The sequence below is a fragment of the Meles meles genome, chromosome 14, assembly GCF_922984935.1.
Source record: "Meles meles chromosome 14, mMelMel3.1 paternal haplotype, whole genome shotgun sequence".
Classification (NCBI taxonomy): domain Eukaryota; kingdom Metazoa; phylum Chordata; class Mammalia; order Carnivora; family Mustelidae; genus Meles; species Meles meles.
In genome coordinates this window covers 2858390-2885871 of record NC_060079.1, presented here as the reverse complement: position 1 = coordinate 2885871, position 27482 = coordinate 2858390, and the positions used below count along the sequence as shown (strand labels likewise).

The 27482-nt window shown below is 34.8% G+C and overlaps 1 protein-coding gene across 1 annotated transcript in view; it reads left to right on the top strand.

Moving 5' to 3' along the window:
* PSPC1 (paraspeckle component 1) overlaps positions 1-27482 on the top strand; it is a 73613-nt gene that overhangs the window by 25704 nt on the left and 20427 nt on the right. Inside the window, exons 3-6 of the mRNA XM_046028190.1 lie at positions 385-480; positions 3992-4188; positions 12489-12573; positions 23126-23231. Coding sequence (XP_045884146.1) covers positions 385-480; positions 3992-4188; positions 12489-12573; positions 23126-23231 — 484 coding nt within the window. The remainder of the gene's footprint in view (positions 1-384; positions 481-3991; positions 4189-12488; positions 12574-23125; positions 23232-27482) is intronic.

Genomic DNA, 27482 nt, shown 5'->3' with positions numbered 1-27482 from the left:
TTAGATGTTTATTTGTATCTTTTTTTTTTTTTTCTTTTTTTTAAAGATTTATTTATTTGACAGATAGAGATTACAAGTAGGCAGAGAGGCAGGCAGAGAGAGAGAGAGGAGGAAGCAGGCTCCCAGCCAAGCAGAGAGCCCGATGCGGGGCTCGATCCCAGGACCCTGGGATCATGACCTGAGCTGAAGGCAGAGGCTTTAACCCGCTGAGCCACCCAGGCGCCCCTGTTTATTTGTATCTTGATGCTACTGATTTTAAGAGTATGTGACATTTTTCATAAGAGAGAAATTTCCCACATATATATTTTAGAATTATTATAAAGAATTTCTAGGGGGATGTTCATTCCAGACGCCGTATTAACTCTTACACTTTTACCTACCCAGGACCCCTCGTCCAGTCATTGTGGAGCCTATGGAGCAGTTTGATGATGAAGATGGCTTGCCAGAGAAGCTAATGCAGAAAACCCAACAATATCATAAGTAAGATTTTATTAATAAAGATATTTTATATATTTGCCATCAAAGATATTTATTACATCACATCTGTTATCAAGTATTGTTGGATTATAAGGTGTTCTCTTCAGTCATATAATCTAGTTAGTAGAGTGTCCTGGTCTACTAGGGATTTTATTCTTCTTTTGTATGTGGGTAGAACATTAACTTAGAAAAGTCTACTTTTATAATTGAGGCAGGTGTGGGTAGGTAGATGGAGGCTATCACTAATTATATCAGGGAAACTATATAATTTAGACACTTCTTTAATTAGTATATTTTTAAAATATTTTTAAATTAGTATATTTTAGGTGTACTGTTTCTTTAATTGGTATATTTAGGTATACTGTAAGTTAAAGGGAGACTTTTGGTGGGGGTAAAGCCTGGGAGATCCTAGTTATTTACCTAGGGTAAGCCCATGGTAAGCAAAAAGAAAAGTAGCCTTTTTTTGGAATGTGCATTATTCTTTTACCAGTTGCTTTTTGCTCAGTAATTGAGAAATATTTTTTATAAAATGCCATATTTTGTTGTTTTAACCAGTTACGTGTTCATTATGCTAAATAAAACTAATATATTTGCATGCACGAATTCAACAAATACTGGAGAGCTTTTGTGCTAGGCACTGATCCACGTGCTGTCTCTGCAACTTTGAACTGTTTTTTGCCTTCCTGATGCTTATATTTCTGGTGGTGGAGATACAAGAAATAGGAACCAAAAATTATAAAACTTGTATTAAATTGTGAGAATTACTATTTAAAAAACTAAGGTGTAAAAACAAAGTGTGTGTATATTTAAAGTTGATTAATACTGGCAAATGGTTTTCCAGAAATATACCAATTTTTTTCTCTCCTTGGTGTATGTATAAAGGTATTTTTCTTCATTATGATAAAAAGATGAATGTATGATTTTAAGATTGATGGCGGATGTTCAAAATGATATTTTATGTACATTATTTTAATTAGCATTTTTTTTTAGTGCAGTTGAATGTTTATCTTTGTAGTTGATTTAAATGAGTAATATGAATGCTTGTTATATGCCTGGTGCAGGAGATGTATCAGTGAACAAAATAGGCCAAAAATTCATGCTGTTTGGGGGTGGTAAGGAGGGTAAAGAATAAAATTAGTAAAACAGATATGGCAGAAAGATGGGAATGTGGATTCTGTGGAGCAGAGTAGTGTGCTGCTTTGTATGGGTGGTTGGGGAAGCCCACCTGAGAGGGTAACCTTTGATTAGGATCTTGAAGGAGTGGGGAGGAAGAAGCCAGCTATGTAGGGTCAGAAGTGGGATGAAGTAGAATGGTGATCTCAGCGGAGGAAATAACTATAAAGGCCTTGAGGGAGGACTCTGGCAAGTTCTAGGAACAGTAGGAAGGCCAGTTTAGCTGGATAATAGTGATTAAGGAGGGGAAATAGTAGGGAGGAGGTAGAGATATGATCTTGAGAAGAGTGCATATTGTTGTGCCTTACTGACTTGTATTTTATGAGAAAGGAAGGAACAGTGTAGTGACAATCTTAACAGTAGCTTTTTGGGCTCCGTTTTAAGAATAGATTTGTAAAGAACTAAGAGTGGAATTGGGATGGTAAATTAGGAGCCTGCTGAAATGGGAGGTTATAGGGGTGATGGTGAAAAGTGGTCAGAATCTAGATATAGTTTGAAAATAGACTTTGGATTTTGCTGATGAATGTGGGAGAAAGAGAGTTAAAAGCATGATTACATGGTTTTTGGCAGAAGAACCAGGAATATGGAAATTGCTAATGATTGATCTAGAGAATCTTGTAGAAGAAGCAGTTTTGGGGGAGGAAGTTCAGGAACCTTGTTTTAGACATGGAAAGTTTGACATGGTTTCCAACACCCAAATGGAGATGTCCAGTAAGTAGTTGGATTTGCATCTGGAATTTAGATGAGCTTTCTGAGGTACAGTTACCGCATGTGATATGTAACTATGTCAAAGGATTGAGCCCTGGAATACTCCAGTATATAGAAGTTGGGAAGCATAAAAGGAATTAGCAAAGAAAAGAGTGGGAACAGTCATTGCTGTAGAGGAAAATCAACCAGCAGTGTGTCCTGGAAGCAAGGGAAGAAAATATTTTAGGGGAGAAGGATCAGTAGTATAATCATTAATAATTCAGAACCATTTTAATATCTCATATAACGCTGTTTTTCAAAGACTTACTATGATTTCCTAGTCACTTGACTTTTTTTCTGGTTATAGTTTACCATTACAAATTTGAACTAGAGCACACTTTGGGATTCAAGAATCAGAAAACTGGAATTATAAGGGTGTTACAGAAAGTGGAATTTATATGCATATAGGAATATTTATTTATATAATGATTTAATTACCCAGCAAACCTTACAAGATCTCATTATATTTCCAGTTTTGCTACTAAAGAGTTACGCTCAGAAGGGAATGTTCACAAAGCCCAAGCAACATGATTCAAAATTTAATTCTAAATCCTCAAATCCATATTGGAGAAAATTAAGATTTTTTAATATTTGTGATTATAGTCAAAGTCTGATTTAGGAACTACTGACAGATAATTCTTTGAGAAAAATTAGTAAATGGTTGATCCCCCACCCCCTATTCCTTTGCCTTTTCCAGTCAGTGTTTTCTAAGGAAAAAGTCCAAGTCGGTTTCAATACCAGGTCACGGTTAACTTAGATTTTCCTTATGTGCCTCTGAAAATCTTTAAAGCTGTTTCTTGTTATTATATCTTTTCTTCTGTGACAGCCTCTCTTTTTATCTCCCAAATTTGTCTCGCCTACACATTTTCCCCAAAATAGAAGTTAAAATTTAGGATTATAAGGCATCTATACTTTTACTGGTGGGATAGGGATTATGTTTTTATTAATATTTCTTAATAGAAGCTGTGATAGGCAAGAATAATTAAAAATTCTTTGAATTTCAGGTACCTTCATAAATCTTTTTTTTCTTAATTTTTGGTCATTTCTTTGCTGATCTTTTTTATTCGTTCAAGAAATAAATGTTAATTGTATATAATGTGCCAGATACTGTGTTAAAGTTAATTGAGGTACAACAATTAACAGACATATTTATAAGTGAAGCCTTTATTTTTTGGCATTGCCTATTAATCTAGCATGTAATACTCAACCATCTGCTTTTATTACTATTCCTAAAAGCTAATACTTCTAGAAAAAAAATTTGATCTAGACTATTCAGGGCATATTTGTTTCATGTGTTGCAGATTGCCTTATGTAAAATTATTTGTTGATTGAAAATCAGAAAGCCTTATTAAAGGTGATAATTAGGGGAGTGCAGCTTGTAGTATCAGATTGCGTAGGTTTGAGTCCTGGTTCTCTTCTTATTAGCTGCGTTCTTGGGCAGTTTCTTAAACTCATGGTTGTTAAAACATGTATTATAGTATTGACCATGAGGTAAATCATGTAGAGTACTTACTTGCCTGACACAGTGCCATGAACATTATAACTGCTTAGTGAATGGTAGTCCTTATTATTCTTACTTGTTTTGTAAACTTAGGGAAAGAGAACAGCCACCACGTTTTGCTCAACCTGGAACCTTTGAATTCGAGTATGCATCTCGATGGAAGGCTCTTGATGAAATGGAAAAGCAGCAGCGTGAGCAGGTTGATAGAAACATCAGAGAAGCCAAAGAGAAACTGGAAGCAGAAATGGAAGCAGCTAGGCACGAACACCAATTAATGTTAATGAGGCAAGGTAAAAATGGGTTTTCATGTAGATATGGTATGATTTTTTTTTTAAGGCTTGTTTATATTTCCCAGGGATACCTGTTATTTAAGTTGCCTGTTATGAGTTTTGAGCTAGTTGGAACTTCCACTGTGTTAGAAACAAAAGTCTCCCTTTTCCAAGAGAACTTCCTTTACAAAAAAAAACAGAAAAGCAAAAGTATCTTATTAAAATAAGTTTTTGGGTGCCTGGGTGGCCCGGTTGGTTAAGTATCTGATTCTTTTTTGTTTGTTTGTTTTCTTTTTAAAAGATTTTATTTATTTGACAGAGAGAGAGAGAGAACACACAAGCAGGGAGTGGGAGAGGGAGAAGCAGGCTTCCCACTGAGCAGGGAGCCCGATGTGGGGCTTGATCCCAGGACCCCGGGATCATGACCTGAGCTGAAAGCAGATGTCCAATGACTGAGCCACCTAGGCGCCCCACAGTGTCTTAATGTTGTTCTCAACTCAGGTCTTGATCACAGGGTTGTGAGTTCAAGCCCCGTGTTTAAAAAGAAAAAGGGCACCTCAGGGTGTGTAGATTTGGCATAAAGTCACATATCAAGATTTTATTTTCGTGTATACCTGACACTAATTTAACACTGTATGTTAACTAACTGGAATTAAAAAGCTTAAAAATTAAGATTTTGTTTATTGGAAAGAAGAATTATGACAAATCTGGCTATTTAAGATTGTACTGTGGGTCAGAAGATTACAGATGGATATTCTTTGGCAGGGGTGAAAAAGATTCATGTGTGCTGATAAATATGGGGATTCATGCAGACTGAATTCTTTGTAGTTGGCAAGAATATTTGAAATATTTGAAACAGAGCTCCCTGAACCTTTAAGAGCAGTCTTACTGGGTGATCCTCTGTTCTCATATTCACTGGTCAAATATCTAACATGACAAGCTGCTTAAATGTATCTAGAAGCTCACTTATCCCCTGTCTTCTTGGTGGTTTCTATGCCTATCTTTCTTTATTGTTTATCTCTTCTCTTCTTTTCTGTTCTTTAGTTCTCCAAATAATTTCTTCTGGTTATTCCTGTCACTCATTTTTCAACTATCCATAATAGGTTTTATATTTCTTAAAATAAGCATTTGATTGCTATTTGGCTGTTAATTTTTTTTTTTTAAATTTAGCATTTCAGTGTACCTACTTTCTCTTGGCTACCCGTAGAGATAAAGGCACCAGGATGCCTAGATTTATTTAGTAACCTTCTTACTAGACTGTCATTTAATCCTGGTCTCCTCTGAACTATTCTTTATACTAGAGCCAGTATTTCTTTAAAAGGTGAAAAATACAATCATTCATCTTTCAGTCCTTTTGTAAGATTCTTGTTTCCTAAAATTCTGGGGTTTATTTATTTTTTTTCTGATCAGTAAATATTTATTGAATATATGATCAACTCACTCAATAACTGCTGAAACTATAGAAACTAGTCAGACATTTCTGGTTTCACTTGGATGCTAAACTTAGCAGTTCTGTAAGTTAACCCTTGTAAGAAAATTGAACTCATTTATATTACATAAGTCTCTTATCTAGCAGAAAATTTTAAATTGTTTTATAAGGTTACAGAATCATTGACTGCTTAGAGATGGAAGAGAGATCTTCAAGGTTATCTGGTCTGGTGGTTTTGTGGTTTTAAAATTTGGTTATACATCACAATCAACTGGGAAATTTTTAAAAATTTAATTTCCTGAGCCCCATGATTACTCTAGTACTTCTGTTCAATATGAATTGTTTTCTACTCATAGCCTGCTGGGCACTTTGCCACTATCTAAGGTCATGTTACAGTTAGGACATAACATTGATTAATTATGGAAGCATTTGTACTATAAGATATTTGTTGCTTGATGATGACAGACAATATTGTAATAGTCATTACTTCACATATTTTTTAATATCAGTTGTAGAAGACAGTGAGATATTTGAGGATATAGTGATGACAAAGAGCCTCATAAAGGCTCCTTTTGGCCTCATAAAGCTCTTCTGAGCTCTTAGATTTGCCTCATCCCTAAGGCTTAACTTTTGAAGCAGAATAATTTTGCAGAGTTATTTTCCGTGAACTTTTCTTTTTTCCATTGCTTTTTGTGTGTTTCTTTATAACCCCTGTTAACAGTATTTTGGTTTACAGTATTAGAAAAGCACATTGTGTAGTGTAGCCTACTCCTTCTGGGTTTACTTCTGCTGAAGTACATCTTGTATTTTGGCAAAAGTCTGCAGGTGATAAATTTTAGTGTTTGTGTAAAATTTTAAAAAAAATTTATACTTTTGTTCTACAATTTTATATTTCATACAGCATTTCTAAGGATTTGTTCAGGTTGAGGAGGAACTTTAGGTAATCGTTCTGTTGCTGTGCAGAAACAGAAACAGCTCTTTAGTTCACCTATCATGAAATAGGAAACTCAAATAGTATAGAAAAAGTGTCTCCTCCCCTTCCTTCCTCCACTTTCTACTTTCTTGTAGGAATCATAGATTCTTTTGTACTTTGCAGTTTCTTTTGTATATCCCTTAATGAAAACTTGAGTATGTCAGTAGATATGTATATGTATTTATAACCAAAAAAATCCCCTATTTGTCTTTTTCTGTACCTTGCTATTGTACTTTCTACAGAAGATCTGCTTCATTTTTTAAATGGGTGCATGATACTGTTAAATGGATATAATTAATTTAACTCATCCTCTGTTGATTGATACCTGGTTCTTTTTCCAGTTAGTAAAAACAGTGCTTCAGTGGATATTTATGTATGGACCTTAGCAAAATTTTATAAAATTTTTTTTTTAATTTTGTAAATCTTAATTCTTAATAGATACACCAATATGTTTTAATAATTGTACTTTTGTACCTTGCTGACGTTTGTTTAATCCTTTCTAGATCTAAATTCCATTATACTATTATAGGTTATTTTTTTCCTTCTCCCTGTTTTTGATTATCAGCATAGGAAGCATTTCAAGTTTTCTTCATGGTTATTTTTGTATTATCTTTGTTCCTATAGTTTATAAACTTTCAGTAGATGAGATTAACTGCCATACATTTGTTATTACTCTCTCCTCTTCCACCACTGGAATTTTAGGATTGTATTATCGCTGTTAATGTATGCCCTCGTACTGATAAATCAAGTAGAGGCAGTAAATTGCCTTTAAGTGTCTTTTGATCCTAATTACTGAAGGGAAAAAAAACCAAGGAAATACACAGAATTTATTTCTCCTTCATTTTCTTTTCCTCTCAAATTTTATTTTGCATCTGATTTGTCTACATTTATGACATTGTTTTTTCTTTTTATTTTTTATTTTTTTAAGATTTTATTTATTTATTTGACAGAGATCACAAGTAGGCAGAGAGGCAGGCAGAAAGTGAGAGGGAAGCAGGCTCCCCGCTGAGCAGAGTGCCCGACGCGGGGCTCAATCCCAGGACCCCGGGATCATGACCTGAGTCGAAAGCAGAGGCTTTAAACCCACTGAGCCACCCAGGCACCCCAAGTTTTTTCTTTTTAGTGTAAAAGCTGATTTTGTTTATTTTTCTGGTGTTGCAGAACATTCAGTTTTTACTTAGTAGTTTTCAATTACACAATACAGTATTATCAACTGTAGTCACTACATTGTATGTTGCATTTGCAGGCCTTATTATTACAGGTGAAAGTTTTTACCTTTATATCAACCTTTCCCTATTTACCCCACTTTCCAGCCTTTGACAGCCACTTTTTTACTTCTTTGTTTCTGTGAGTTTTTCAGATTCCATATGTAAGTTCTCGGCAATATTTGTTTTTCTTTGGCATATTTCACTGAGCTGTAATGCCCTCAGGGTTCATCCATGTTTTTGGAAACGTAGGGTTTCATTTTTCTTGTGGCTGAATAATACTCCGTTCTGTGTGTGTGTGTGTATGTATATTGTGTGTATGTACATATGTATATTATACATATGTATGTACGTATACACACCACATCTCTATCCATTAACTCGTTGATGGACATTTAGGTTGTTTCCATACATTCACTGCTGTGGATAATGCTAGAGGGAACAGGGAAGTGCACATAACTCTTCAATATCCTGTTTTCATTTCAGCTTAATGTTCTTTCATGATAATCCTCACATGTTGAAATCTTTTTTTTTTTTTTTTTTTTTTAAAGATTTTATTTATTTATTTGACAGACAGAGATCACAAGTAGGCAGAGAGGCAGGCAGAGAGAGAGGAGGAAGCAGGCTCCCCACGGAGCAGAGAGCCTGATGCGGGGCTCGATCCCAGGACCCTGAGATCATGACCTGAGCCGAAGGCAGCGGCTTAATCCACTGAGCCACCCAGGCGCCCCCACATGTTGAAATCTTAACCCTACTTTAAATAGATGAGCCCTGACTTTTCTGTTCATTTGATTGAGGTTTATCCTTGTGATTTAAGGAAGGGTTCATAAAAACAACATTTCCTTGTAGTCTGTGTCTTCTAAAATATTATCTATGATCCTTATATTTTAAACTGGTGCTTGAAACTCATGGATCTTTTTCTCTCTTCCTTTCTTAAGTACTTGATAGCATGTTTCATTATCTTCTAACATTGAATGTTTCTGTGGGGATGTTTCTCTGAAGTAAGCCTGAATTTTTTTCTGTCTCATAAGTGACTTGATCTGGATTCTTCTTTTTATATTTTATTTTTTATTTCTTATTATTTATTTTGTTCTTTATCGACATATAATACATTATTTGTTTCAGGGGTGCATGTCTGTAATTCATCAGTATTACACAATTCACAGCGCTCACCACAGCACAGACCCTCCCCAGCATCTATCACCCAGCACCCCCATCCCTCCCACCATCCTCCACTCCAGCAGCCCTCAGTTTGTTTCCTGAGATTAAGAGTCTCTTACGGTTTGTCTCCCTCTTTGGTTTTGTCTTTTTTCATTTTTCCCTCCCTTCCCCTATGATCCTCTGTCTTGTTTCTCAAATTCCTCATATCAGTGAGAGCATGTGATAATTGTCTTTCTCTGACTTATTTCACTTAGCATAATATCCTCTAGTTCCATGTCATTGCAAATGGCAAGATTTCTTTTTTTTGATGACTTGATAATATTTCATTGAGTGTGTGTGTGTATATTATATATATATATATATATATCTCCCCATCTTCTTTATCCATTCAAGTGTTGATGGACATCTAGGTTCTTTCCATAGTTTGGCTATTGTGGACATTGCTGCTATAAACATTGGGGTGTACGTGTGGATTCCTTCTTAAGTCCAGTAATTTAACCCAGGATATGTTCCCTGCCCCCCACACTGCCCCTGACATTTTGTTAATTTTTTTTCCTTTTCTTTTTTTCTTTTTAAGTAAGCTCCACATCCAGAATGGATGGAGCCCAACACAGGGCCTGAACTCAAAACCCCAAGATCAAGACTTGAGCCAAGATCAGGAGTCAAATGCTTAACTGAGCCACCCAGGCATCCCTTGTTAAGAGAAATTTTAAACATAATGTTGAAGGAATTTTAAGGTGTTTACTACTTAGATTTTGTTGCTAACATTTTATTATACTTTATTATATTTTTCCGTCTTTTCATTCTAGTAATTAAGATACATCTTGTTGTAATAGCATAGAAAAGTTTCAGCTTTTCTTTGGGACTAAATACGCCCTTAAAATCTATAGATTCAGTGCCTATATTTCTGGAAAATAGACTCTTAGATCAGAGAGTATATATGAGTTGAGAAAACCCAGTCCAGATCAAACTTTAAATTTGTCTTTATTTCCGTATATTCCTATATATTTATTATATTGAAATTATAGATGTAATTTTATGTTGTCATTAAATTAGGAAAGCATTTTCACATATATTTTGGCCTAGTAATAAGTAGTGCTGCAGCTGATGTCTTTATGTGTATGGATGGATGCCTTTGGATTTTTTTTTTTTTTTTTTTAAGAAAAATCCTCATGACTGTGATTTACTGCATCAAAGATTGAAAACACCTCAGCTATATATGTGTGTGTGTGTATATATATTTTTTTTTTTTTGGTAACTTATTCCCCCATTTGGCACTGTACAAATATGTAAGCTTTATTGAAATTTCAGGAACTTCAGATATTAGCAACTTAAAAGAAATAATTTACTAAATGTAAATGGTAGTTTTGCTTTAAGTTGATAGTGCTCTTAAATTGGATAATGTGCTTTTATGAAAACTTTATTCTTGGATTCTTTGAGGTATATTATATCAGTATTAACGGATGAGGAAATACTACCTGAGAGGTTAAAGCAGTTTTCTCAACTGGCATAGCTTAGAAGAAAGTCCAGTTGTCAGAAAACAAATGTTTATGTTTTTTTCTTACTCCTGGAAGAAACTGTAATGCATATTTTTACATTATTATATATGGTAATTTGTCCCTGATTTAAGAGCAGCTAACCTGCAGAACCATGACAAAATTGTTAACAGGATATACTGGATAGGCTTTTCTTTGATAATTAATGAACATAGTATACTTTCTGCCTTTTGGCTTATTGGAGCATTTCCCCTTAGGAATATAAGCAGATTATATATTTTTGGTGTCTACTAGCTTTCTCCAGCTAAAGCAATTATCTAATAGTTTTATGGTTCTCAATGTTTGTACAGTGGAGTCAGCTCTGGTCCTTCAAAAAAAACACTGATGTCTCCATCACAAGAGACTGATTTAACTGGTCTGGTTAAAAGGTACTTAGATAGTTCTAATAAGCAATTAAGGTTGACAACTAATGGTCTCAATGTTTGAAATCATTGTCGTAGTTTTTGATGGTTTTTAAGGTAGCTAAGTGTTTTGAGGCATCTTGTTGGAATCCCCTGGTCACTACCTTACCCTAGCTGGATGGTTATAATACATTGATAAATCTGTATCTTTTTTCTTTGACATAAGTAATATATAATTCAGTCTGTTTTCAGTCATTAAAATGGGGAAGATAATGTTTACCTTGTTAGGGTTATGATGTCTGCTTTGTTATGGTTATATTATTAGGGCTATTGGCACGTAGAATAACTAACTGTTAGTATTTTGTTATAGAAATTTTTGATATAGTGATTTATTAAAAAATGCTTAATTGAGGTAATTTATGTTCACATTAGAAATTTCAGATAATGTGATAAGAGGAAAGGGAAGTAAAAGCAACCAATAATTGTGCCACCCAGAGTATTTCAATATTTTTTATCCATGTGTGTATGCACACATAGTTTGGTAAGATATTCCAAAGATTTTTAGCACATGGGCAAAACAAATGTACTTTTTCTAATCTTACACTACTCTGGAACCCCTGTTCTTGATGATATGGCAGGGATTGGTGACTGGGGGAATGTTCATCTTGTTTATTTAAAAATTTTTTTTTTTAAAGATTTTATTTATTTATTTGACAGAGAGATCACAAGTAGGCAGAGAGGCAGGCAGAGAGAGAGGGAGAATCAGGCTTCCCGCTGAGCAGAGAGCCTGATGGGGGGCTTGATCCCAAGATCCTGGGGTCATGACCTGAGCCAAAGGCAGAGGCTTTTTTTTTTTAAAGATTTTATTTATTTATTTGACAGAGAGAAATCACAAGTAGGCAGAGAGGCAGGCAGAGAGAGAGAGGGGGAAGCAGGCTCCCCGCCGAGCAGAGAGCTGGATGCGGGGCTCGATCCCAGGACGCTGAGATCATGACCTGAGCCGAAGGCAGAGGTTTAAACCACTGAGCCACCCAGGTGCCCCAAAGGCAGAGGCTTTAACGCACTGAGCTATCCAGGTGTCCCTGTTCATCTTGTTTAAAATAATCTTGTTAATATCAGAATTCAGCCCTTCCCCACTTATAAGAATTCTCTCATTGCCTTTTTTCATAAGAAATTGACTTCGTGTGGGAGGAATCTTATGCTAATTTTATTGGCAGAGATACTCTTTGGAAGTTAAACAGTATCCCATTATTCTTACTGTTTGTTCTTAGGTGCCCTCTGCTCATGTCTCCCAAGGCATCTTTTTGGGCCCTATATTCGCAGCTGAATATATGAAAATATAGCTACCATTTATTCTGTTTTTAGTATGTTCCAGGCTTTACATTAAAACAGTTACTACCCATTTTAATTTCTTCACATAAGGATAAATTTTATTGTTTTTATACATATGAAGAAACAGCTCCAGAAGAGATACTTATTTGATTAATTACACAGCTTATAATCTTCCATTATAAAATAATATACAAAAAAGCTAGGTGTATGAGTATGAATAAGTTACTAAATGTATTGCCAGCAATAGAGAATCTGTGTGATTACTGATTTAAAAAATATAGAAAGGGAAGGTAAAAATATTAATGTGTAATCAATATTTTATAGATCTCATGAGGCGTCAGGAAGAACTCAGACGCTTGGAAGAACTCAGAAACCAAGAGTTACAAAAACGGAAGCAAATACAACTGAGGTAAGAGAACATCATTGTAATATATATGTGAATATATGTAGTTTTCATTGTGTTTTTAATAAAATTCCCTACTGCTTACTATAAACAAGTTGTACAAGTTGGAAAATACAGAAAAAAATAACAAAATGTGTCTATATTTTGACTGTACCCTGGGAATCACTCTATAAATTAGCATAATTTTTTGGTACTATGATTTTTTTAAGCTGGTTGTGGACATTTGATTGCATTCACTGTGAACTTACATAAGGGGCTTAGATATTGCATATAATTTGTTGTAAGAATGTACTGTGATTTACTGGATCATTTTTCTAGAGATGGACATTTTAGTTTCAGTTTCTGGTTTTTCCATGTGTATAATACTGTTGTGAATGCTTTTATATATCTTTGTGCTTCTGATAATTTGCTTAAGAAAAGATTTGTGGGAGTGGAATACATGATAAGGGATATGGGTATTTAAAGTCTCAGTGTAAAATGGGCAACTGTGATGGTCAATTTAAAATCTTCTAGGTTAAATAAGGACTTTGAGGAATGGTTGATTCAAGATGTATAAAAAAAATTAACAGCTTTGCTTGTACTAGCAGTATTTAAGTGTGGAATATGATGAGTTAAATGTTACTCTTAAAAGTAACTCTTTTTTAAGTTACTCTTAAAAATCAAAATAGTTAGGAAATGTTATGAACAGAGCTATGATAGATTAAAGAAAACTTAAAGTTTTGTTTTTTTGTTTAAACGAACTTTTTTATTTCTAAAGATTTTATTTATTTATTTGACAGAGAGAGAGATCACAAGTAGGCAGAGAAGCAGGCAGAGACAGAGAGGGAAGCAGGCTCCCCGCTGAGCAGAGGGCCAGTGTGGGGCTCGATCCCACGACCCTGAGATCATGACCTGAGCCGAAGGCAAAGGCTTAACCCACTGAGCCACTCAGGTGCTCCTTAAAAAAACTTTTAAAAAGTATTTATTTGACAGAGAGAGAGAGGGAACACAAGCAGGGGGTGTTGGAGAGGGAGGAGCAGGCTCCCTGTTGAGCAGGGAGCGTGATATGGGCTCAGTCCCAGAATTCTGGGATCATGACCTGAGTTGAAGGCAGATGCTTAACTGACTGAGCCACCCAGGCACCCATAAGACTTTTTAAAAAATAATTTTAGAGAGAGAGAAAGAGCAAGTGTGGGGTGGAGGGTCAGAGGGAGAGAAGGAATCTCAAGCAGACTCCCCTCTGAGTATGGAGCCTGACATAGGGCCGAATCTCAGGACCCAGAGGTCATGACCTGGCTGAAACCAACAGTCGGATGTTCAACTAACTGTTCCACCTGGATGCCCCAGAGTTTTTTGTGCTTTATTTTATTTATTTATTTTTATAATTTTTATTTATTTGATAGAAAACACAAGCAGGAGAAGTAGCAGGCAGAGGGAGAGGGACAGAGAAGCAGACTCTCCGCTGAGCAGAGAGCCAGATGTGGGCCTCCATCCCAGAACCCTGGTGGGAACATGACCCGAGCCGAAGGCACTCGCTTAACCATCTGAGCCATCTAGGCACCCTTGTTTTATTTTTTAAAGATTTTATTTATTCATTTGAGGCAGAGAGAAAGAGCATGAACAGGGAGAGAGGCAGAGGAAGAGGGAAAGACAGACCCCCTCTGAGCTGGGAGCCTGGCTTAACCATCTGATCTGCCCAGGTACCCCTCAAAGTTTAGTTTTTTAAAGTGTTATAAAAGTAGTAAGTGCTTGTGGTAGAAAGTAAGATGCTTATGGCAAATAAATAAAAAAGAATGCAAAGAGCCTTGAATAGATGTCAAGTGTCTTTATGGTCTGGAGATAGGTAGTATTCAGTATATTTTAATGTATTTTTTCTAATTTTGTACCTGCTTTTATCAGTGTATATATGTTTCTGTCTTGCGGTTACTCTGCTCTTTACTCTAAATTACTTATTCTCAAATTATGATATTTAGGCAGACAATGTCAGCATTCTGATTATAAGCCCCCACATACCCCAGCTTGTGAATCAGAAATTGTAAGGGTAGAGCCCCACCACCTGTGCTTAGTATTCCAGGTGATTGGTGTGCATCATTAAGTTTAAGGACCGCTATTATATAAAATTCCCCATATAGTCTTCTTACACAAGGGACATGTTTCCAATTTCTTCATCTTTTTTTTTCCTTTTTATGTTAAAAGTTGTAAGTATGTTATGTAAGTATGTTAAAGTGTGTTCTACTTGTACAAAGGAAAAGAAGCCTTCCCTTCCAAATAGAAAACTCTGACTCCATATTTCCCTTATATTTATATTTGACAATCAGGCTTTTAGAATTAATAATCTTAACCCTTCACTTGCCAAAAAAAAATTATTTAACCAGACAATGAGGGAGAATCATAAGAAGCCATTAAAACAATCCACACAAATGGGGGTACCTGGTTAGCTCAGTCAGTAGGGCATGCAACTCAGTCTTGGAGTCAGTTTGAGCCCCACATTGCGTGTAGAGATTACTTAAAAATAAAGTCTTTAAAAAACAAACAAACGAATAATTGCAATTGCAAGTAAATAATATTGCATTGCAAATAAATAACATTAACACTCTGAAAAGGGTTGGGGAAGATAAGAAACCTCCATAACTTTTGAAAACACTATCTTGACTGGACACTATAGGCCAATTAGAAGAAAAGCAATATATTTGGTAATCTGGTTAATGTGTTTCTCACAGGAATATGGGTTAGCAGTTCTGAAACTATTTTTTGTATGTACTTTTTTCCCACTTTGATCAGGTCTTTAGTGAAAAGAAAGTATATACTTTTTTTTTTTAATATTTTATTTTATTTTGACAGAGAGAAACCACAAGTAGGCAGAGAGGCAGGCAGAGAGAGAGGAGGAAGCAGGCTCCCTGTGGAGCAGAGAGCCCGATGTGGGGCTCGATCCCAGGACCCTGAGATCATGACCTGAGCCGAAGGCAGAGGCTTTAACCCACTGAGCCACCCAGGCACCCCAAGAAAGTATATACTTTTTTGAGCGAACAGATCAGTAAATATAGATAAGGAAACATAGGTTTCTCATTGTTGGAGAAAGAAAAAAGAGAGAAAGGCTAAAACTAAAATGAATCCTGTGATGTTGAATTGGGATCAAGGTTATCAGTAGAACTCAGTGGTATTTAACTTGGAGAAGTACAGATGTGTGTATATATATAGTTTCACATACATGCATACATAAATACATATATACATTCCATAACTCCTGTCTACCTAGAAGCAATGATGGGATGCCTCAGTAACAGCACACATAGAGGGCCCAGATTCTTGTTCCAAACACGGTTCTCTAATAAAAGGAGCTAGGGTTTTGTGGAGAAGTAGTTGATTGTTGGACTAAAAAGTCCAGCATCAGCCTGGAATGTTGTACCCGGTAATAAGGGAGTACAGGTGTACCTCTCATATACTGCAGGTTCAGTACCAGACCACTGGAGTAAAGCAAATATTGCAGTAAGGTATATCAAATGCATTTTTTTGCCTTCCCAGTGAATGTAAAAGTTATGTTTACACTATACTGTAGTGTAACAAGTGTGTAAAAGCATTAGGTCTAAAAAAATATACACACCTTAATGAAAAAACACTTTAATTGATAAAATGTGCTGTCATCTGAGCTTTCAGTGAATTGTAATCTTTTTGATGGTGGAAGGTCTTTCCTTGATGTTGATGGGCTTCTGCCTGATGAGGGTGGTGGTTGCTGAAGGTTGGGAAGGCTATGGTGGTTTTTGACTTTATTCCACAAACGATTTCTCTAGTGTGTGATGCTGTTTCATAGCATTTTACCCACAGTACAACGTCTTTCAGAATAGGAATCCTCTCAAACCTCTCTTATAGACATACCTTGGAGATAACTGCGGATTCAGCTCTAGACCAGTGCTGTAGAGTGAATATCACAATGAAGTGTGTCACATGAATTCTTTGGTTTCCCAGCACGTTAATATGTACACCTATAAACTGTAGTTTATGAAGTGTGAAACAGCATTATGTTTTTAAAAAGTGCATGCCTTAATTAAAATACTAATCAGGTTGGTGAAGGTTGGGTGGTTTGGTAATTTCTTAAAATAAGATGATATTGAAATTTGCTTCATGAATAGTCTTCCTTTCAGAAAGGATTTTTCTGTAGCATGTGTTGCTGTTTAGTACCATTTTATCCACGGTAGAACTTCTTTCAAAATCAGGAGTCCGTCCTCTCAAACCCTGTTGATGGGTTTTACTACATTTATGTAATGTGCTTAAGTTCTTTGTTGTCATTTCAACAGTCTTCACGGCATCTTCATCAGGAGTAGATTCCATCTCAAGAAACCACTTTCTTTGCACATCCATAGAAGCAGCTCCTCATTTGTTTAAAGTTTTATCATGTGATCGCGGCAATGTGCTCCCATCTTCAGGCCCCACTTCTAGTTTGCTTGCTATTTCCACCACATCTGCAGTTACTTCCCTCACTGATGTCTTGAACCCCTCAGCGTGAAAGGCATCCAGAGGGTTAGGTTGGAATGAGTTTCTTCCAAACTCTTGTATGTTGATAGACTTCTTCCTGTGAAACACAGATGTTCTTAATGGCATCTAGAATGGTGAATCCTTTCTAGAAGTTTCTCATTTTACTTTGCCCAGGTCCATCAGAGGAATCATTGTCTACGGCAGCTATAGCCTTATGAAATGTATTTATTAAATGTATTTATACATTTATAATATGTATTTATTAAATAATAAAACTTGAAAGTTGCATTTGCTTCTTGATCTGTGGGCTGCAGAATGGATGTTGTGTCAGCAGGCATGAAACCAGCATTAATCTTGTAGTCTATCACCATCAGACCTCTTGGGTGACCAGGCTCATTGTCAGTGAGCAGCAGTATTTTGAAAAGGATCTTTTTTTCCTGATCAGTAGATGTCAGCGGTGGGCTTAAAATATCCAGTAAACCACGTTGTAAGTAGATGTGCTGTCATCCAGGCTTCGTTGTTCTATGTATAGAGCACAGGCAGAGTGGATTGAGCGTAATTCTTAAGGGCCCTAGGATTTTCAGAATGGTGGGTGGGCATTGGCTTCATCTTCAGGTCACCAAGCAGTGTTAAGACAATCAGCCTATCTTTTGAATCCAGGCATTGACTTCTCCTCTATGGCTATGAACATCCTAGATGGCATCTTCTTCTAGTATAAGGTTATTTAATCTATACTGAAAATCGTTGTTTAGTGTACCCACTTTCATTAATTATCTAAGCTAGGGGCGCCTGGGTGGCTCAGTGGGTTAAGCCGCTGCCTTCGGCTCAGGTCATGATCTCAGGGTCCTGGGATCGAGTCCCGCATCGGGCTCTCTGCTCAGCAGGGAGCCTGCTTCCCTCCCTCTCTCTCTCTCTCTCTGCCTGCCTCTCTATCTACTTGTGATCTCTGTCTGTCAAATAAATAAATAAAATCTTTAAAAAAAAAAAAAATTATCTAAGCTAGATCTTCTGGATAACTTGATGGCAGCTTCTGGATCTCTGCTAGCTTCAGACTTTTTTCCTGCAGCTTCCTCACTTTTTTCACCTTTTTACAATTGAATAGCATTAGGGCCTTGGTCTGGATTAAGTCTTGGCTTAAGGAATTATTGTGGCTGGTTTGATCTTCTGTGCAGCTACTTAGAAGTCCTCCATTTCAACAAAAAGGCTGTTTTGTTTTCTTATCCTTTGTATGTTCACTGGAGTGGCACTTTCAGTTTCTCTGAAGAACTTTGCATTTGCATTCACAGCTTAGCTGTTTGCTGTAGGAGACCCAGCTTTTGGCCTTTCTCGGCTTTGGGCAAGACTTCTTCACTAAGCTTAACCGTTTCTGGCTTTTGATTTAAAGTGAGAGACATGCAGCTCTTTACTTGAACACTCAGACCATTCTAGGTCTAGGCATCAGCCTTATTTCCATATTGTTGTGTCTCAGAGAGTAGGGAGGCCCACAGAGAAGGAGACAGATGAGAGGGAGAGAGATGGGGGAACGGCTTGTTAATGGAGCAGTTAGAACACATGTAGTATTTATTGATAATGTTTGGTCTTATATGGGTATAGTTTGTGGTGTCTCAAAACAATTACAGTAGTAAACAACTTCAAAGATCACACATCACCATTACAAATATAATTATAATAATGAAATATTGTGATAATTACCTACCAAAATGTGATACAGAGACCCACAAAGTGAACAAATGCTTTTGGAAAAAATGGGGCCAGTAGACTTGCTTGATGTAGAGTTGCCCCAAACCTTCAATTTGTAAAACAACAACAACAACAACAACAAAAACAGAAGAAAAACCTCACCGTATCTGTAGTGCACAGTAAAGCAAAATTGAATAAAATGAATAAATTGAATAAAATGAAGTAGGCCTGATAAAACATGGGGCATATTGAAACTACACAGGAGGCAAACTGAAGGTACTCCTAAATGGCCAAAATTGGAACAGTTTCAGCAACAAAATAAAAAATTGTAGTAGTAGATTTTAAACTGTAGAATAAAGCATATAACCATGAATCCATACTGATAGAAGTAAATAATTAAATGAATAAATAAATGTAAGAGAATGAACAACTCTTTTTATAGTAGAATTCCAGTTAATCAGGATGGAAAGAATGAGAGAAAAACCAGCAGTGGGACAAACACTGTAATAATAATTAGAGACATAAATAATAAAAAATTACAGACAAGCTTTATTGACCAATGTTCAAGTTTCTCCTGAAACTTGAGAAACACAACTTTGTACTTAATACTCATTTGTATTAGGTACAAATGGAAAAACAGTAAATGTAAAGTGGAGAAGCGATAGACAGCACCATTACCATGTGTTAAGGTTCATATCACCTGCAGTAAGACATCAATACCAGGAACTGCTTGATATGATTAGTCAGAGAGATACATTGTCATTTCTGTGGGAGTTTTTGGCAAAAAATTTATAACCTCAGGCTAGTCCATGAGGAAATATAACATGAATCCAGATTAATGACATTGTGCAAAATTATCAGTTCTCTTTAAAAAAGTGTCAAGTTCACTCTGAGGCGAGTGGGGAGGAAGGTGTTTTGCGCACCCAGGCTGGAGACCGTGGCCTGGCTCTGTGTACATGGTAGACTTCTCCTGCAAGGCTAGGAAGTCAGGGTGGCAAGTGCTAGACACCTGACTATGGCACCACCTGGGTGGACTTCAGCCTCAGCTGGGGCATGGTACACCCTGAGAAACTGCTGCCTTACAGGTCCAGTACAAGTTCTAATAGTCAGTGACAGAGCAGGGCTCCCATGGCCCAAGTACCCCTAACAGCGTCATGCCTGCATTCCTGGAATGCCCCCAAGCTTTGCAGTGCCATCGCCTGGGTTTTGCAATGGCACATGATGGAGCTAGGAATGTGGTCTGCTGTGGATGAGGATCCTGTTCTAACCCAGCCCAGCTCAATGAAACCTCACTGCCACTAGAGAAAAAAAAAAAAAAAAAGTCAAGTTCATGAAAGACCAAGAAAGTTCAAGAAAGACCAAGTAAGTCTAGGAACTTACACTAATAATTGTCAGATATATCCTGTACTTGTAAGACAAAGCAAATAAAATTATAGCAGTTAAACTGAAGAAATCTAGCTGAATGAGGCTACTGCTGTACAAGACTGCTTTAATTGTTAACAAGCCAGGAGTGTGGACTCTCCTTTTTTGTTTGACCTTAGAACATTGACAAAACTGGCTTAAGAAAGTATATTTTGAGAGAAATAATTTATTTGGAGTATGCAGTTTTCCTCTCAGTGCTACAAATAAATTACTAGGTTTCTCATAGGTCACTTAATTTTTCAGAGGCCGTGGCAGTGAAGGAATACTAGGACAAGGGATGATGAGCTAGTTCAAGCTGTGGCTTGACCACTTAATAGTTCATTTATTTCTTCATTCTCTTACCACCCTTCTGCTCATTTATGCCATTTGTTATAAGTATCTTCTGTACTGAGTCCTTGAATAGGTGTGGAGAGCATAGTGCTAAAACAAAGAGGAGCAGGACATTGTTGTCCATTAGTTATATCATAGCTTACTTTCTAGATCAAAATCCTAGAAAAATATATGAGACGTGAAAATAATTAGTGGGTTCAAATTAAATTGTAAAATTGAGGTTTTATCTATTTCCAATTAGTTAAAACATGAAGGATGTTAAAATTTGTCATACTTTTTTAGTTCCATTTGTGAATGTTATCTAGGAAGTTATCTATCCTTCACCTGAAGAGACATTAAATATACATATAAAATATTAATTAAAGCATTTGTGAAATAGAAAAAATAAAAATGTGTATGTGTATATATATAAGGAATATGTGAATATTATCTGTAAGTTCTGATTATAGAATTGTTAGTGTGGCATCAACTTATCTCAAAACAAAATAGAAATTCTTGAATTTATGGACAGAGGACTGGAAGGAAAAAAATAACTGTTTTAATTGATTTTACCTTTTTACTCCTGATTTGTAAATCTGTTTTCACGTTTTATCAGAAAAAAGTTGCTTTAACAATGGGAGAAGTACATTACAAATTTTGTTTAAAATGCTTCATTTTTTAAAATTTCATGGAAATACATATATAAAACAAAACTCAGTGATATATATGTAAAGTAAATGGTCCTGTTTCTCAGATTATTCCCAGTATGATGTAAACTTTTTCTACCTCTCTCTGTGCTCATAGAAGTGATTTTTAAAATCAGTAATAGGAGTGCTGTTTTTTTATTTACGTTTTTCTGTGACAGCTATATTTTAGATACTGTTTTGTTTCAGTAAATGCAAATGTGCCTTTGTAACAGTTATTTTGTGTTCCTTGGCATCAATGAGCCATACTTGTTTCCCATTTATAATTGATCATGTCTTCAACTTCTTGCTTTAATGCCACAGTGTATATCTATGTGTACATATATTCTTGCACGTTTATGTAGATAGTTCTTTTTAGTTTATTGGAAATGGACTTGCCCATTTAAAATTCTAATACATGTCTTAAGTTATCCCTGAATAAGTTTGTTGTTGTAATTCTGAAACCAAAAAAACTTTGAAAACTAAAAAGCTTTTTCATGTATTATTTAGTGGCAGGATCTGATAGGAGGACCTGCATTTATGTTGGGGTCTTGCCAGACCTTTATTATTTTCAGAAAAGTGAATGTTCAGATTGCTGGGTCCTGTCCCAGATCCTGTTAGTAATATAATAATTGTATATGGACCCTTTTTGAAATCAGAAAAAAACAGTTTCAAAACATATGTAGTAGTGGCATTTGGGGATGGCGGATTTTTACCTCTACCTATGCATGTTTTTAGCTGTGTGAATATGAAAATATTTCTTTACCATAAAATTTATGAGTGTGTTAATGTCTAAGAAGTAGATTACCCACTTTATTTGAAATTCAGTTTACCTGAATAGAAATGTGTATTGGGGACTTAGAGAAAAATCCCAAAATAGTCTAGATTTTGTTTAAAATCCCTTAGGAACATTTTTGCTTTGTGGTCTGACCCAAACTCCTCTAACAGCTGGGTTTTCTGTTGTCTGTGGGAAATACCACTTTTTTTTTTTTTAAAGTTCATGGACTTGGTTTTGGGGACACATTCTACAGGAAACAACAGTATCTTGAAATTCGAGTCTTAGTGTAGGAAGGTACTTACAAAAGCAATGTAGAAAATGAGACAATGAGAGGACATCAGTATTATATAGTCTTTCACTCTTGAAATTGTTTTTTGAGTAGAGGGTATATATACTTGTATTTGCATTGACATAAATGCCAATATAATGTGAGTCTATTCGGTATTATTTTGTAGGTTTTTTCTCAGTCATAACTAATTACTGACTTATTTATAATTCTGAACATATATAGTTCAATATTTTTTTCTTCCACATACCTCTAAGGCTGAGGTTGGCATCCTTTTTCTGGGAAAGGGCTAAGGGCTAAATAGTAAATATTTTAGGTTTTGCAGGTCATACAGTCTTTGTCTCAACTACTCAGCACGGCTCTGGCCCAAAGGTAGTTATAGACGTTAAGTAAATGATTGTCTTCTAAAACTTAATTTATAACAACAGATGGTAGGCTGACACCTGTTCCAGAAGTTTTCCTCAGTGGGTTGATAAAATGGGGGAGAGAGGGTTTGTTAAGGGTTCCTTTGACACACACAGATTTTTTTGACTAGGCAGTTTTATTCTTTGTAGTGGTCTCTATCAGGATTGGTTCTGAGTGCCGTTAAGAACTCTATTATGCCAGCAATAGATTGCAGGCTTTTCGCTTTATACAGTAATAGAATACATGTTTGAGCTCTTGGACTCCTGATTTCTTGACTATAAATATATTAACCATCTTAGTTACATGTTATTACTCTGTTTTTTGATTTATCCTAGTTATTTTATTTCTTTGGGTTATTTGATTTAAAAGGTTTAGAGCAAACTAGAAGAAGGAAAGTAAATATAAAGTGAATATAGCAAGTCAATCATCATTTACAGATTTTGTATCAAGTAACTTGTATAAATGATTTTGTTTTACCTGGAATAAAATACCTGATCATAGCTTACATGTCAGCTCTGCTGAAATTTTTATTTGAAAATCTTTCAGACATGAGGAAGAGCATCGACGCCGTGAGGAAGAAATGATCCGACACAGAGAACAGGAGGAACTGAGGCGACAACAAGAGGGCTTTAAGCCAAATTATATGGAAAATGTAAGTAAAATACTAGTTAACTGAAATTATTTTATATTGTCAGGTGAACAAGGCATATTTAGAATTCTTTGGATATTGGTTTATATATTTTTAAATCTTTACGAATTTGTCATGTTTATATTAAACTAATGATTTTCTTAACCTCTTACAGGCAATAGCTTAAAAGTTTCTGAAGATATTTTATAAAAAAGATGTTAAATTTTTCTCAATTTTTATCTTTTTTTAATATATGGTTCTAATATGGTTCTATATTAGAACTCTTGGTAAATCTATCATCTCTACTTGATTGAATTTCAATATTCATTGATAATTCTTTTGGGGCACTTGGCTGGCTCAGTCAGAAGAGCATGAAGCTCTTGGTCTTGGGGTCCTGAGTTCAAACCCCATATTGGGTGTAGAGATGATTTAAATAAATAAACTTAATGGAATGACATAAATAAAAATTCCTTATATTGGAAGATACTAGACAAATACAAATGTAGGCCAGTATGTTCTCATCACCCAACCATGGCAGTTATCGCTACATAGCTGATCTTTTCATCTACCCACCCTTCCTGAATTATTTTTTATTAAATCCCTGACTTTATATGGTTTTGTTAATGTGTGTTTCAGTGTGTATCCCTAGAAAATAAGGACTCTTTTTAAAAATATCTTTGTCATATCTTAAAAATTGTCACTTCTTTAATATTAGCTAGTAAAAGCCCACATTTGCCCAGGTTTTATAAAGGTTTTTATCTTGTTTACAACTGGTTCAAGTTGGCTGACAAATCCAGTGTTTTTAGTCTGTAGGTGTTCTCTTCACCTTTTAAATTTTTTCCTTAATTTTTTAAGAAACCAGACCCTTGTTGTTTCTCACATCCTGGATTTTGTCGAATTTATCCTTGCAGTGATGTTTAACAAGTTTCTCTATCCCTGAATTTCTTTTAAATTGAGCTCTGAGGATTTGGTCTGACTCAAGTTTTTTTGGGAAGGCAAAATGGTAGGGCAAACAAGGATACTTCAGATATGTTAAAATCCCCATGTTCTTAATGTGAACTAACAAGAAGTCTTACTATTCACCTTAGATGAATGCCATTTTAACAGTCATTGTTCTGAAAACTATTTACTGGCGTTTTCTTCCCTAGCTATTCAAAAGTCATGTTTCTTTAATAAAGTTTCTGAGGCTAAAAGTATTAATTCAAGTCACTGACTCTTTTACAGACCTTCTGCCCCCATTCTTCTGTCCCTAGAAAATTTTAAACTTCTTTTCTAAAAAAGAATACACACAGTAAAATACATGCTAACTTGTAACAACCTAACAACAGGAAATTTTTATCTTGGTTACATCAGGTAAATATCCTTTGACTAAAAATTACGTGGCATTTAAATTCAATTAGAGGAGTTTTGTACTATTTATAAATTATACTAAAGGTTTAATTTAATTGATTTTTAAATTCCATTACCAAGTTAGTTGAGTTTTCAAGCATCGCACATTTTCTAATTTCTAGCATTTCCAGCGTCATTTTGCAGTTCTCTTTTTCCTACTTGGATACATAGTCTTTGCTTATGATGTATTTTAAATGTGGTCTTAGGTCTTTTGGTTGTTAAATGGGAACATAAATCTGTTGGATTTATCAATGTGAGGATATTTAATGATGTTATAAAAAGTATGTGGAATTAAAATTTTTTGGTCCATATTTTGAAAACTAGTGACTAAGTTTTTATTTTCAAATTTAATCAAGATATAAACCACATATAATACATTTCCTAGGAAAACTTTATTTTGTTCCATTGAGGATTAGGAAATTCTTCCTTGTCCTTTTATGTACCTGAACATTTCTTTTCCTAAAGTGCTTGCTTATAGTCAGATTTGGTGGAATTATCTTTCTTACTTTTTTTTTGGCATAAATTTTGCATTCTTGCAGCATATGTGTAGCTATTTGTAATGTCATATACATAAATAATTTTAGGGGACTAAAAGTAAATGATTAAGTAAAATGTATTCTCCTGTTACATTTAAGTTGGCTATATCATAAATTTGTTTGTAGACTCTTGATTCTTTGAAATTATTTCATAATTTTTTAAAAACATACCAGTGTTTTTTATATTTGTTCAGTGGCATTTAATATAGGTATAATTAATGAAGGACAGATTTAATTTTACTTTTCTATTCAAAAATTATTTGGAAATGTTGCTATAATTTAAAATTGAAATACTGCAAATTCTTGTTTTAATTTTAAAACATTTGTATGTTTAAAATTAATTTTTTGGTGGGTAGAATTTTACAAATTACCGATGAACTTTGAGACTAGATGAATTACATATTTAAAATATTCATGGTGGGTTTATTAAAGCATTTCAAAAATAGATCATTTATTGTTTCACCAGATTATACTCTTAGAAAATGTAGATGATATATTTTAATATTAAGATATCTTTGTTTTCAGGTAGTTAAAGTATAAGTTGTATATTTGAAGCATTGTAAGATTAATTTGGCTGGAGCAGAAGTCAGCAAACTATAGCCTAGGACCAGTGCCCAGTTTCTACCACTCTACCACAGAGCTAAGAATGGTGTTTACATTTTAGAGAGTGATGGATAAGGAAAATAAGACAATATTAGATTATCTGTGACTCAAAAACCCCAAGGTACTTACTCTTTGACCCTGTACAGAAGAAGCTTGCTAAACCCTGGGCTGGAGAGTTGGTGCTAGGTTTTTTTGTTTTGTTTGTGTTTCTGTTTTTAATTAATATTCTTATTAGGCCACAAAGTTACTATATTCTTAATTTTCTGAAGAGGAACCATACTTAAAATAGTATGTAACAAAGGAATTAAATTTTTAGGGGAAATATAGTCTTTGCCAGATTTTGATTTTTTGATATTAGAAATTATGGATAGACTAAAGTTTTTCATCATTTTGGTATCAGTTTTATTTGGTTCCTAGCTTCATAATGCTTGTTACTATAAGCTAATGAAGCACTATAGAAATGTTAACAAAAGTTCTTTATAGGTCTTGACCGTTTTGTGTTAATAGAAGAAACATTGAGGTAATTGTTGTATCAGTTATTCTTTATTTACTTTGAAAACTGTCTTTGCAAAAAATTGTTAAATTTAATGTTTGTTTTTGTTTCTAAAAGCTTTGAAATTAGGCCTTCTTATGTGCTTTCTCTTTTTTCACTGTTCAGTTTAAAGGGAGGAATCAAATGGTAAGTGTTCAGCTTGCCCAGGTAGTAAGAGTAATTAGTATAAAGCAGATTTACTTGGTTTAAGATGCCACCTCTCATTTCTTTCTAATATTCCTATTAGGAATATTCCAACAAAATAATAGTATGGACTTTGAAGTAGAAAATAAGAACTGATTTCCATATTTTGTGTCTTGAAAAGTAATTTTTTTAAATGTAATAAAATATGAAGGAAAACATACATCATGTCTGCTCATGGTTTTCTTTGTTAGCCTTCAACTTTATCATAATTTAATGACATGGATATATTTTTAAGTGTTTTAAGGATATGTCAGCACCGCATCAACTAGAAGTCATTTTATTTCATACCTTATTTCTTAGAAGTCAAGCTCTTTGATAGCTCTGGTAATTATAAATAAAACATGTTAATTTTCACTTGTAGCATAATGTGTTTTTGACAGCCATAACAATGTATATATTTTTATGCTGTGTCTTAAATACATTTAAGTTTATCTTTACTTTTACCATACTGTAGAGTGTAATATTGAACCATTTTCTTGATAGTACTTATTGGGTTGAAATTTTCTATTTACCGCAATTTTAAAGCTTTTGGACACATCACAGTAAGTTACAGTGTTAGTGTAAAAATGTATGAGATTATCTCTTATGAATGTTTGTGATTTTTTTATTAAGTTGCTCCACTTACTCTAGATGAAGTAGTTTAAACATTTTAGTGCTGCAGTATACCAGTCTTTCTGTGGATTCAGTTTGCATTGGAGTAAAGTGGAGATTTTAATTTTTTTTAAAGCAGTTTCTTAGAGTAAGCTTTGCTTTCTTGGGAAAAATGATGATTTTATAACAACATCTAAATCTCATTCTAGCTTTAGCAGTTGCATCGAGTAGTTATAAAATACTTTGTTTAGGTAAATTGGGGCAGTGTTTATATGGGATGCTGTTTTATTTTAAAATTTCAGGAGTTTCCTTTTTTTTTTTTAGAAGTTTGAATTTGATAATGTTTGCTTTTTAGTGAATAAAAGAATAGCCCTTCAGATCTGTTTCAAAACATATACATGAATTGATACTGAAGAATTT